The 13,162-nt window shown below is 37.1% G+C and overlaps 1 protein-coding gene across 1 annotated transcript; it reads left to right on the top strand.

Moving 5' to 3' along the window:
• The first annotated feature begins 1,175 nt into the window (after positions 1 to 1,175).
• Positions 1,176 to 2,241, top strand: LOC133524748 (uncharacterized). The gene has a single exon (XM_061860900.1). It carries the CDS (start codon positions 1,553 to 1,555, stop codon positions 2,186 to 2,188), a length of 636 nt encoding a protein of 211 aa, XP_061716884.1. The 5' UTR covers positions 1,176 to 1,552; the 3' UTR covers positions 2,189 to 2,241.
• Positions 2,242 to 13,162: the final 10,921 nt, after the last annotated feature.

A 13,162-nucleotide genomic window follows, 5' to 3' on the forward strand; every position in this document is an offset into this window, starting at 1 on the left:
ATGTGCGACAAAAGCTTGTATAAAATGCTTTTTTTTATCAAAAAACTGATGGTTACATTAGAATCGACCTTATCGATCGACCTCCGGACCTCCTCCGGTTCGCGGCCACTCACGCAGCGTTCCACCCCGGCGGACATAATGTTACATGACTGATAAATGCGCATTCCCAATTAGATGCCTACATGTATACGCTCATGATGCAGCAACAAATGCGAATATATACTGAATTATCATTACAATTAATACGTGTAACTAGAGTATTATGACTTTCTTTAACCCGAATGAAATTATTATAGGTCACAATAGATAGATAAGTAGATAGAATACTCTTTATTGGCACACCTCAGTAAAAATATACAAGAAAAATAAACCATTGATTAAATTTAGAGGCAGACAACAGGCGGTCTTATCGCTAAAAAGCGATCTCTTCCAGACAACCTTTGGGTAGCGGAAATAGAGAAGTTAATCGAAAAAGTAGGTGTTGCTAAACCGTTATGAAGCCTAGATTCACAAACACAATTACAGTGAATAAACATACACATATAAGGAATACAAATAGACATACATAAACATACATATAAATATATATAAAATTAACGGAAACATAGCTAAATATGACAGCAGCATGTCAGCCACAGAGTAAAAATAACTATGTACTATATAAACACTAAGGGAGAGATAAATAATGTTCTTTGAGTGATTTTTTAAACACAGCAAGAGATTGAGCGCATCTAATGCCAATGGGTAAGGAGTTCCAGAGTCGGACAGCTTGAAAAGTAAATGAAGTGTTGTAAAATTTTGTAGAAGAAGATGGGACGGAGAGAAGCAGGCTGCGCGACAGCCTCACAGAATTTAGATAGTTAAAACGCTCCTTGAGATAGCGGGGAGTTGCTGGAAGGAAAAGAATAGAATATAGGAGAGACAGAATATGAAAGTTACGACGAAAACGAATAGGCAAAGACAAACACAACCACAATAATGTACAGTGAGGTGCAAAATTGCATGGAGAAATTATGAATCATTGATAAAGCCGCCATGCACTTTTGCGGCTGATGGTACATACAAGAGATATATAGACTTTTTTAGTCGGGTTTTATTAGTTTTATTTTTATAGGTCTACCTATTCTTCATTCTCAAGCGGTGATTTTCTAGTATAAAGATTGGTTGGTGATTTGTGATTAAAACTAGGTATTTATTTTACGGATGACACTTTTATTTATGGAATATAATAATAGTCAGGTTCAGACAGCCAAACCAGACCGTAGCTGACTATTTTAACTTCTTACCAACTGCCTTAGTTAAACAATAGACCTATACCCAAGGTATCCAGGTGCAAGGTTCATTTACATTGGTTTATGGAAATTGGTTAATTTATCGTGTTAAAACCCCTGAAGTGAGCGCAATACCCGTTATCAGAACCAGATCTTTATTGCCCATTTCCAATTCCTAAGAACTTGTGCAACTATGTGTAACCAGCTCACGGGCACACGTCAGCGTATCTCGTGCCGCTAACAACCAATTAACCGACTAAAACACAATAAAAATACACACAATGAACAAAAGCATGAAGCCAAGCAGAGCGAAACGACCGAATCCGAACCACGACACGAAAATGCGAAATACTTTCACGAGTTTCGTCACAATCATTGTATTTTTGATAGCCAGCATCCTATGCTTCCAGCCTATGACTAAAGAGGAACATATAGAACAGTTTAACAAGATGGATGCTGAAGTGGAACCGTTCAGGAAGAATTTAACAGAATGCGCGCGGCAAGTAAAAGCTTCTATGACGGACGTCGAAACATTCCTTAAAAGGGTACCCCAGTCAACGCTGCAAGGCAAATGCTTCGTCGCTTGCATTTTGAAACGTAATTCCATTATCGTGAAGAATAAAATAGTCCCGAGGAACCTTCTGGATGCAAATAAAGCTGTATATGGAGATGATAGTGAAGTGTTAGCGCGTTTGAGAAGCGCTATTAAGGAGTGTTTGAAAGCTGTTGAAGGGATTTTTGAGATATGTGAATATGCGTCGGTTTTTAACGATTGTATGCATATGAAGATGGAACATATCCTGGATAGAGTGACGATGGAAAGGAGGATGGAGGCTCTGGGACAGATGACGTCGAACCCTGACGTGTGGACAGACGAGGATGATGAGCTATTGAAACTTGTTAAAGACGAGCTTTAGTAAGTGTGTAAACGCCTGTGTGAAAGTAATAGCAATAAAGTGTATTGTGTGCAGTGAAGTTTTTTTTATAGAAACAAATAGTTTCGGAGGTCTCGGGTCTGGTTATATTATATTATATTGATTCATAGGTACATTATATGTATATACTGACGACCGGTCTGGCCTAGTGGGTAGTGACCCTGCCTGTGAAGCCGATGGTCCTGGTTTCGAATCCCAGTAAGGGCAATGATTTGTGTGATGAACACAGATATTTGTTCCTGAGTCTTGGGTGTTTTATATGTATTTTTATATTATATATATATCGTTGTCTGAGTGCCCATAACACAAGCCTTCTTGAGCTTACTGTGGGTCTTAGACAATCTGTTTAAGAATGTTTTATAATATTTATTCATTTATTATTATATATTATATGTTCTTAAGGAATTAATTAAGGAAAAGTCACATCGCTTTTTACGAATAATGTCAAGTCTGTTTTTAAAACTATATTCACTGAAGTAGTACATATTATGGTTGCTTCTGGTAATACATACATAATAATTTACGGCAATTGTTGGCGGTTATATACAGTTTTCGCAGATTTTTGGTGTATTTGTTTGGAGTTTATTTTCATGTTGTTTTGCAGTTTTATTTTGTACGCTTTTATATTATGACTATTATAAGCACCGAATCAAAAAAATACTGCAAATAATATATTTTATTTTTATTTTATATTTAAAATCTACAAAATAAATTAAATTGCTAATGATATAAAAGCGTACAAAATAAAACAGCAAAATAACATGAAAATAAAAACCAAACAAATACGCCAAAACTCTGCGAAAACTGATATGATACAAGTTTCTTTCGCTGTCTGTACTTTTTTTACCACAGGCAACTAATACTCATCGAGCCAATTCTAAAAACCCTACACACAATTATGTTGCGTTGTTTCATCACAGAGTTCCTTCCTATGGACACCTCCTGTCTCCATCATCAGATCAGCTCGATGGTACCATAATATTGCATTGTCACCCGACTTACATATGTATGTAAATTTTCAGCTCAATAGGAAATCGGGAAATGGGTCGAATTTTGCTTCCAAGATCTGACCCACACAAACACAATACGAGTACATACCTGATATAGGTATTAATAACCGGGCAAGTTAAATAAAAAGCTTGTAAGAATTGTAAAAAAACATGAAAATTTACCCCTGATCAGATCATTCACCTCAGTGTAGATTAGAAAACTGCAATAGACATTGGCCTGCCATCTGTTGCCAGCTGATAAAGTAACCAAGGCAAATGTAGCGCCTATCGAGAATTTTGAGCAAGGTCTTACTTGAACAAGTTCTGGTCGACACTCATAGATGGCTCTAAAGCTTAAAGTGCGTTTCGATAATATCGCGTTATGCATAAATTATTACAAGCTTTAATTTAGGATAGCCCTCAGACTTCTGTTGGATTCACGGACTTAGAAGACAATATATCTCCATGGTTGGCTTTGCCAGCGGGACAGCGGGAAGTACCGTATCGCGCCTGAACTCACCGCTGCTCCGTGCCCCCATACAGTTGAATTATGGAAGGTGGAGGTAAGGAAAGAAATCTCCATGTACCAAAAAGTGTCATCAAAAAACCTTAAATAGGTGGCGCTACAGTACTTAGAGTACTTGAACAAAAAATTCAAATCATAGACAGCGCACTTCACTCTGTCAATAACGCCTAGGTTCTTAGCTACTCTAGCGCTACTCTGGAGAGATTTGGAACTATTATTTATAGCTGATAGCTGGACACTTTTGCAACAGTTCTATCATAAGAGATTTCTGTCCTCTTAAATCCACACTAGTTAAATGCTCTCTCACCCGAGTGCGACCTGTTTGCGTGGCGATGGGAGGCTGTGAGAAATGAATGCCTGAGATTCTGTGAGGTGATGGATGCGAGGCCTACATCTGTAAAAGTGTAATTATTAATAGTAATTTGTAAATGTATTATTTGTTTGTACCTGATTGTTATTTGTAATAATTTATATGTACCTGTTTGTTATATGTTAATTTTAAGTTTCATGTCGCATTGGATCCATCTGTAAATTCATAGAAACATATTTAAAAAAAAAAATCAGAGGGAAGAATAGCTTTGGGATTCTAGCGAAATAACGGTACTTTTTATATGAACTGCAACTTCGGGATGAAACGATTTCCACTAACTAAATTTTGATTTCGACATTGATGTCGATTGCTTCAGCATAATATATTGTATTGCAAGTTTTGAAAAAAGGAAAACCTATAAACCTAGCTCTGGCAACCTTACTCACCGGCAGGAACACAACACTATGAGTAGGGTCTAGTGTAGTGTATATTGTATGAAATCTGTTTTTCGCTACTAATTTTTATTACAATACTCAAAAAATAAAATAAAAGGTCAAACGTAGGGGCATAGTTATGGTCAATATACATCAAATTATGCTATATATAATATTATATTATGACGACCGGTTTGGCCTAGTGGGTAGTGACCCTGCCTACGAAGCTGATGGTCCCGGGTTCAAATCCTGGTAAGGGCATTTATTCGTGTGATGAGCATGGATATTTGTTCCTAAGTCATGGGTGTTTTCTATGTATTTAAGTTTTTATAAATATTTATTTATTATATATATCGTTGTCTAAGTACCCTCAGCACAAGACTTATTGAGCTTACTGTGGGACTTAGTCAATTTGTGTAATAATGTCCTATCATATTTATTTATTTATTATTTATTTAATATAATCTGACTATAAGGCCTGTGCCCAGCAGTGGGACGTATATAGGCGGAATTATTATTTATTATTATTATTATATAATATAATCTGAAATTTTGCACACATGTAAATCGGATGACAGTGCAATATTATGATGATGGAGACAGGAGGTGGCCATAGAATACTCTGTGATAAAACAATGCAAACCTAATTGTGTTTGGGGTGGCTAGAATTGTCTCAATGAGTATTAGTTGCCTGTGGAAAGAAAAGTAGTTCGTTTTTTTTTTTATACTACGTCGGTGGCAAACAAGCATACGGCCTGCCTGATGGTAAGCAGTCTCCGTAGCCTATGTACACCTGCAACTCCAGAGGAGTTACATGCGCGTTGCCGACCCTAACCCCACCCCCCTCGTTGAGCTCTGGTAACCTTACCCACCGGCAGGAGCACAACACTATGAGTAGGGTTAAGTGTTATTTGGCTGCGATTTTCTGTAGGTAGGTAAGGTCTTGTGTGGTAGGGCACAGCACAGCAGATGTCATTCCAGATCTAGAGCAGAGCCCAACTGGGGAAGTACCTCCACCTTACAGAAGTAGTTAGTTACGAGTACATAGTTGAAAATATTTACTAAGCTTTATTTCTTTTAAAATTGGACATGGAAAAAACTGTGACTGTAAGCGTTCGGTTTTTGTTATTTTGTTTACGGAACCGTAAAAAGTATGAATAAAAGGCAGGTCTTGCCTCGGCCGAGGCACGGGCGTGCCGCCAGATGCAAACAACATAGATGTTTAGTAGGCTAAGCAACCTAATACCTCGTATATATTTAAGTACCTTTCCAGATGATTGGATTGTTACTACGCTTAGGTTAGGACCTAATGCATAGAAAGTAAGTTACGCACACGCTCTCAAATATGTCAGAGTCAAACTGGTGGTTTTTTTTAATGCTATGTCGGTGGCAAACAAGCATACGGCCCGCCTGATGGTAAGCAGTATCCGTAGCCTATGTACGCCTGCAACTCCAGAGGAGTTACATGCGCGTTGCCGACCCTAACCCCCTCCCGCCCCTCGTTGAGCTCTGGCAACCTTACTCACCGGCAGGAACACAACACTATGAGTAGGGTCTAGTGTTATTTGGCTGCGATTTTCTGTAAGGTGGAGGTACTTCCCCTTGGGCTCTGCTCTAGATCTGGAATGACATCCGCTGTGCTGTGCTCTACCACACAGAGCGAGATGACATTCACAATGCCCATACCTCTCTTGTGGACGCAGTTTAAGGACGTACCCGGGTCCAAACCGTAACCGTGGTAACCGTATAGGCTTATGTTGTAGATATATATATATATATATATATATATATATATGTATAATAGGTAGATATATGTGACATTAAATATGAAAAGGGACCTTATTGTCGATGGCGCTTACGCCGCACTGCGTAGCGCGGCGTTGTTTATAATATCGGAGCATCGTTGATAATGGCATAAGCGCCACCGACAAAAAGGTCCCTTTTCATATATAATGTTACATATATAGATACATACTTATATACATAGAAGATATCCATACCATATCCATACAAGTCTTCCGCAACGCAGGTGAAAACGGTTATATAATGTTCCATAGGGTCAAGTGGGGTATAAACCGACAGTATATATACCTCCTAAATATATAAAAAAACACTTTCAAAACTACAAATTATATAATATAGGTAAGTAAACGTAGATACATCAATGTAATCCATAATGATATGTCTTATAATATAGGTACGAGTTTAACTGTAAGATTTTCGGTACCGCACTGTGGGCTGAAATACGGCTCCCATTGACATAGAAACCGAAGTTGCTATTTTTATGTTTTTTTTATTTGAAATAGGTTTTGCCCAGCATTGTTATGGTAACCTATGAGTTTTAGACGATTGAGAATGAAAATTGTCGAGTTACGATTTTTTTTCAAAATAAATGTATGGAGCAGGAACAAGAAATCATTATTATTCACGAACCGCAAAACAAACCGTAATATCCTCGCAGGTGGTTATACTACGAATTATTTGTGATTTTTTGGCATACCACATATATCCGTCACGGGTACGAATTTTTTTTTCTTCTAAGTTTTTCTTTTTACGTTTAATTCTAAGGCTTGTAATGTTTTATAGCAATGCCTGCAAACATTTTTCAATGTGGTGTTAAATAAAATATTTCTATGTCTATGTCTAACTTCGGTTTCTATGTCAATGAGAGCCGAATTTCAGCCCACAGTATACCGTCTTATTTTTACCCAAGTCTCATTTTAACCCACTTGACCCTATATCGCTAAAACTGCTAAACATGCTAAAACTGATTAATCTAAGGTTAGGTATGTATGGGAGTTATGCATTTAAAAATTAAGGGGTACGTACATGTCATTCAATTAGAGTTGCCGCGAATAGTGTTTATAGCGAATAGTCGAATACCGATTAATCGCCATTCACTTTGGCGAATAGTCGAATAACTCGACATTACTATTCGACATAAAAAAAAATACCTAATGTAATGTAAATAGATACCTAATGAAAGATGCGCTAATTCAACAAACTGCACACGTTGATGATTTTAGAAAGGCGTTGATAGAAAATATGGAAGCCCGTTTTAACTTGGATGATCTATGCTTTACGAAGACATATTACTTGTCGACATTTTTAGACCCCCGCTACAAGAACTTTTACTTTGACGCTACCCAAGTTGAACGGATCCGTAGAGCTGCGCTCAGAGAAGGTCTTAGGCTTTCTTTAGATGACGAAAATGATGATTCGGATCCAGAAACGGCATCCAAAAGGTCTCGTTTAGACAATGAAAGTGACCATGATTCGGAAACTCATAAACTATTTTGGGCATGTTCTGAAGAATCATCTATAGAGCAACCTACTGAAGAGCAACCCAAGAATGCCACTGCTGAAGAAATCGCCAACTACATCGCATTAGCAAAGGCTGACAGAAAAATAAACCCCTATGAATGGTGGGCTTTGAGTACCAAAGATAGATTTCCTATTTTAAGTAAGCTTGCTAAACGATACTTAATCACACCAGCAAGCTCTGTTTATTCAGAAAGACTATTTTCCGAGGCAGGTTTAATTTACGAGGAAAAACGAAACCCACTTACTCCAGAACGTGCAGAAAAAATTGTTTTTTTGCACCACAATCTGCCTCTGTTGGATTTTAAATATTAATTAAAAAGCCTTACTAATTTAATTTCATGAATATGATAGGCACAGGCACATATTACAGATAATAATTGATATTGTGTATTGTTTTATTAAGGAAAATAGTTAAAAAAATGATTATTTTTAAGTCATTAGTTCTTTTGTTCGTTAAAAGTTTATTTTCGACGACTATTCGCCGAATGCCGAATAATACTAGCTATTATTCGGTATTCGACGAATATCAAAAAAATGACGAGTAATGCCGAATACCGAATAATAGCGAGTATTCGCGGCAACTCTACATTCAATAGGACTCAGTAAAAATAATAATCAATCATGATAATGTGAGGAGTAATTAGTCAAGTGAATTCGCGAAATATTCATTAATTGTGTAATACGGCCTATTAATAAAGAAGTCTTTTACTTTTTTGTCAAATAATCTAAAATCTTTACAATCCTTAATGTCTTGGTTTAACTTATTAAATATTTTGATTGCCATGTTATTAAAACTATTATTAAAGTGGCCATAACTTGATTTTGTACGTGCTAGTTTGTTTTTGTTTCTCAGATTGAAATTATGACAATCACTAGATGTGGGATACTTATTCCTATGTAGGTAAACATAAACACATATGCGATAGAGATACACTGAGGTGATCGTCATGATTTTTTGATCTTTGAACATATCTCTGTGGGTAATTGGTATACGTGTGGATCCAGTAATAAGACGTAGTGCCTTTTTCTGCAAGAGTAACACCGAATTAATGCCTGAGCTGTTACCCCAAACTTCAATACAGTATCTTATTAGGTATACTTTCAAAATATGAGAAGTAAACAGTTTTTAAGATAGTGGAATCTGCAATTTTCGAAATGCTTTTTAGTAAGTAACATGCACTGGCTAACCTATTGCATACCGTCTCTATCTGGCTATGCCACCTCAGATACACTTATAGGTACCCATCACATATATCATCATATAGATATCACTTGTAGGTACCCAGTAATATTTATGATGACCACACAAATAAATGCCTCTACCAGGAACCCGGAGCCTCCTCCTTATCTACCGGGTGGGCCCTGTAACACGAGCAAATAATAAATACATGTAGGTATTGTACTCCTCAAATTACAAAACTTTTGTTTAAACTATAAATAAATTATGAAGTCTTTAGACTTCAATTCAAACCCCGGCTCGGCATTTTTTTGGAACTTATGTACGAAATATCATTTGATATTCACCAGTCGTTTTTCGTCGTCGTCGGTGAAGGAAAACATCGCGAGAAAACCGAACTAATCTCAATAAGGCCTAGTTTACCCTCTTAGTTGGAAGGTCAGATGGCAGTCGCTTTCGTAAAAACTAATGCCTACGCCAGTTCTAGGGATTAGTTGCCAAGCGGACCTCAGGCTCCCATGAGCCGTGGTATAAAAGCCGGGACAACACGAGGAAGATGATGATGTTGAACAAATGATCGTCAGTTTGAGGAGTATAGCCTAAAGTACTTATTGCTCCTGTTACATGGTCCATCCGGTATAGTATACAAACGTGTCAGTCACCACGTTTCGATTTTGCCTGTTCTGATAATTTCAATGGAATAGTGTTGGGAAAGACTCACTTCAATCTTCATGACTCGATTAATTTTTTGAACTCTATGTAGAAACTTGAGTTATTTTCTTTAGATTTTATTTTTTTATTTTATGCAATTATAATTTTATTAACGTTATAATGTGTTGTTTATTAAATAATAACTTGAGGTCTTTGATTCTTAGATTTGAATTTTCTGTAGAATCTCGAGTATTTTTTTAAACCATTATTCGACATTAGAGTTGTGCCCGCTCGGTCTTTAAAAAGAGCGCTCCGATCTCGGACAATCGGTCAAACGAACTAGTTCGCTCTTTTAGGTCCTTTAGTTCCTTTAGTTCAGGAGCAAATCTCGAGATCTGAATGAGGATGACTAGGTTATATCTTGCTCTCGCTCGCAAATAAACAGAGCGAGAGCGTGAGAGAGCGAATTTCTTGACCTTGACTCATTCCGATCATTCGCTCCCGACCGATTTGTTACTTGGTACTGAGGGCCTACCGCGAACCACGTTCGACGTGTTGCCTCTCTGTCGCACTTGTAAATTCGTACGTAAGTGTGACAGGGAGGCAACCCGTCGAACGTAGTTCGCGGTAGGCCCGCTGACATACCGACTACTGAACTAAAGGACCGAGACCGATTAAGAGCGCTTAAGATGAACTAGTTCCTTTCGGTCTGTGGTGGGATTTCATTCCTTTTAGTTCTTCGGTCCTGACCGACTCAAGCCTATTCGACATATTGCTACTAAATTTAAAACCCGTAATATCGTATAGCTAGGCACTACCTTTTAACAAGTTTTTATTCAACTTGCCCTGTTAGTATGTATGTTTGTAGGTTTGTTAGTGTGGGTCAAATCTTTTAAGCTAGATTTGACCCACTTCCCGATTTCCGATTAAGCTGAAATTTTGCATAGATATATAAATCCCATGACAATGCAATATTATGATAATATGGAGCTGATCCGATGATGGAGACCGAAGGTAGCCATGGGAACTCTGTGATAAAACAACGCAAATTATTTGTGTTTGGGGTTGTTACAATTGTCTCGATGAGTATTAGTTGCCTGTGGAAAGAAAATAACAGTCACCAATAAAAGCGTGTACCAAAAATTCAATTTGTGCCAAAAACTAACTGTGGTTTATCATAAATCATTTATTTCGTGGTAAAACTTAAATTACATACAGAAGTATATATATTACATAAAACATAAGATTAAAACATATTGAAATTGTTAACCACGAAATGGGCTGGCCTCAGCATAACGCTGACCTGAAGATCAGCGCTGATCTTCCGGCGAGACCATTAGTGGGCCACGATTGCAACTATACGGCACGGCCTCGTAAAACTGAACGCATTCACTTGCGACAGCAATCTAGTTAGATAAACACAGTGTTCGTTCCAATTAAGTACGTACATTGATTTCATCATCTCATCCGAAATCCACACTGTATGGTGCTGAGGACAAAGGCCTCCCCGTAGGATCTCTACAAGGATCGGCCACGCGCCACCCTCAACAGACGGTTTCCCGCGATCTCGACTACGAGTGGATCGTTGGTTCTGTCCAGTCTGCGGGGTATCATATAGTAACTTTGAAATATGTTTAGCCGATGTTTCATTTGCCAAATTTTCATCTACCGGTTTTTTAATCTTTTGAAGGTATAAATTTCTCCAATCTTTTGAAAAAGGCATCCCGTAGAGAAGCCATTAGGTTAAGTTGGGCTACATGCTCGTATTGATGATTCCAATAATATAATGGTTTAAAAAATCAAGTTCGGTCAAATGAACATTTGGTAAATGTAACATCGGACAAATAGTGTTTCAAAGTTGACCGTTTACTGGAAGACGCAGAGCGTACTGACGGTAGTGGAAATTACCGCTCAAGAACCTTTCTGCACCCTCGGCCATCAGTTCTGCGAACTCTTATTTATAACACGATCAGTTATTTGTTGGCAAAGTTTATTAGGACACTAGAGTCTTTTGAGTTCTACTTGAAGTAGAACTCAAAAGACTAGACAATCTCAAAAGACTATTTTAGGAAACAAATCAAATCATTTTATGTAGACCTGTGGAGACCTTGGTCATTTTTTACCTTGTATAATTATGACAGTACCTGGGCGACCGAGCTTTGCTCGGTTATAACTATTTATTGTAATATGGTGGTGCATAGGTGATAATCTTAACTACATTTTTTTACTAAATTAAACTTGTCTAAAACAATAAAAATTAAAAAATTGTATATAAACTTGAACATATAATAAAACAAAAAAACAAAAGTTAGTCACCGAGCAAGATTCGAACTCGTAACACTCGTTTCTAGCCGTCCGCGTCTTAACCCGCTGGATCAGACGGACAGTGGCTGGCAACACGAAATTAGCGACCATATTCTGCGTCGAAAGAAAAACGCATGAAAACTCGAAAACACGCGTTTTCCCAAACATAAGACTAATCTAGATCGATTGTATACCCCCAAAAACCCCCATATACCAAATTTCAGTGAAATCGTTAGAGCCGTTTCCGAGATCAGAGAAATATATATATATATACAAGAATTGCTCGCTTAAAGGTATAAGATTTATTACGGTTTTTAATTTCAGAACATTTTAAAACCTCTGCGCGTGTCTCGTAAAATTGTAAGTATCGAGTTCTTTCAATTTGAACTCTTAAGAATTGAATGCTTCCCAACTCTAAAATAAGGAATGTGTAAACATTGTAAATGCTCAGTTTGCACTTGGTGACGCTGTCCTCGTTCATTTGCTTTCTATAGCCGATCGGTGCAGTCCACTCTAGTGTTTAGTGCACTTGCTAAATACCCAGGTTTTTTCGCCATCTTAACTTCGCACTGATCGTAAATTTTTTATATAATTGTTTTGTGGGCGAAATATCATTCGTTTTAGATTCGTTTGTTTTATTAGATTGTTTTGTTAAATACCGATCGGCTGTTGTTAAATGAAGCAAAAATCAAATAATAATTGGTTCATATTTTGTAGTGTTGGGTAATCTCATTGTGCGCAACAAGTACGTGATATGTGTCTCATAAGTCTCATTTCGAATTCTGGTTCGACGATTAAAAATCATAAATTGGTTCTAGTTTGTCTCCCAGCAATTTCAATTGTTATAAACATGGGGTTATAAAGTGATTTTCTAAGCTATTGACGTAGAAAGTAGTTAGGCCTTCAACTTAATACTTTTTATAAGGGCGGGGACCAAGGTTGAGATGTCAATTTCTTTTAACTTAGAGAATGGGAATTTGATCGTTTGTATATTATCTGTTTTTTAGGAAACTACCTGGTTGTTTTTTGGTTTTTATATTTATATTTTATTTTAATCAATTTACTAACTCAGGATGGGTTAAGGTACACTTTTTTTGTTATTAAACATATAAAAGTACTTATAATCAACGGGTTGCGGAAAGGGCGTAATATTTAATACTTTTTAGTATCCCTACTTGATGTTGTTATCTTAATTTGTTTTTCCTTTAATGGAAATTTTGTTGTTAGTGTATGTTCTATTT

This window comes from Cydia pomonella, chromosome 14, assembly GCF_033807575.1.
Source record: "Cydia pomonella isolate Wapato2018A chromosome 14, ilCydPomo1, whole genome shotgun sequence".
NCBI lineage: Eukaryota > Metazoa > Arthropoda > Insecta > Lepidoptera > Tortricidae > Cydia > Cydia pomonella.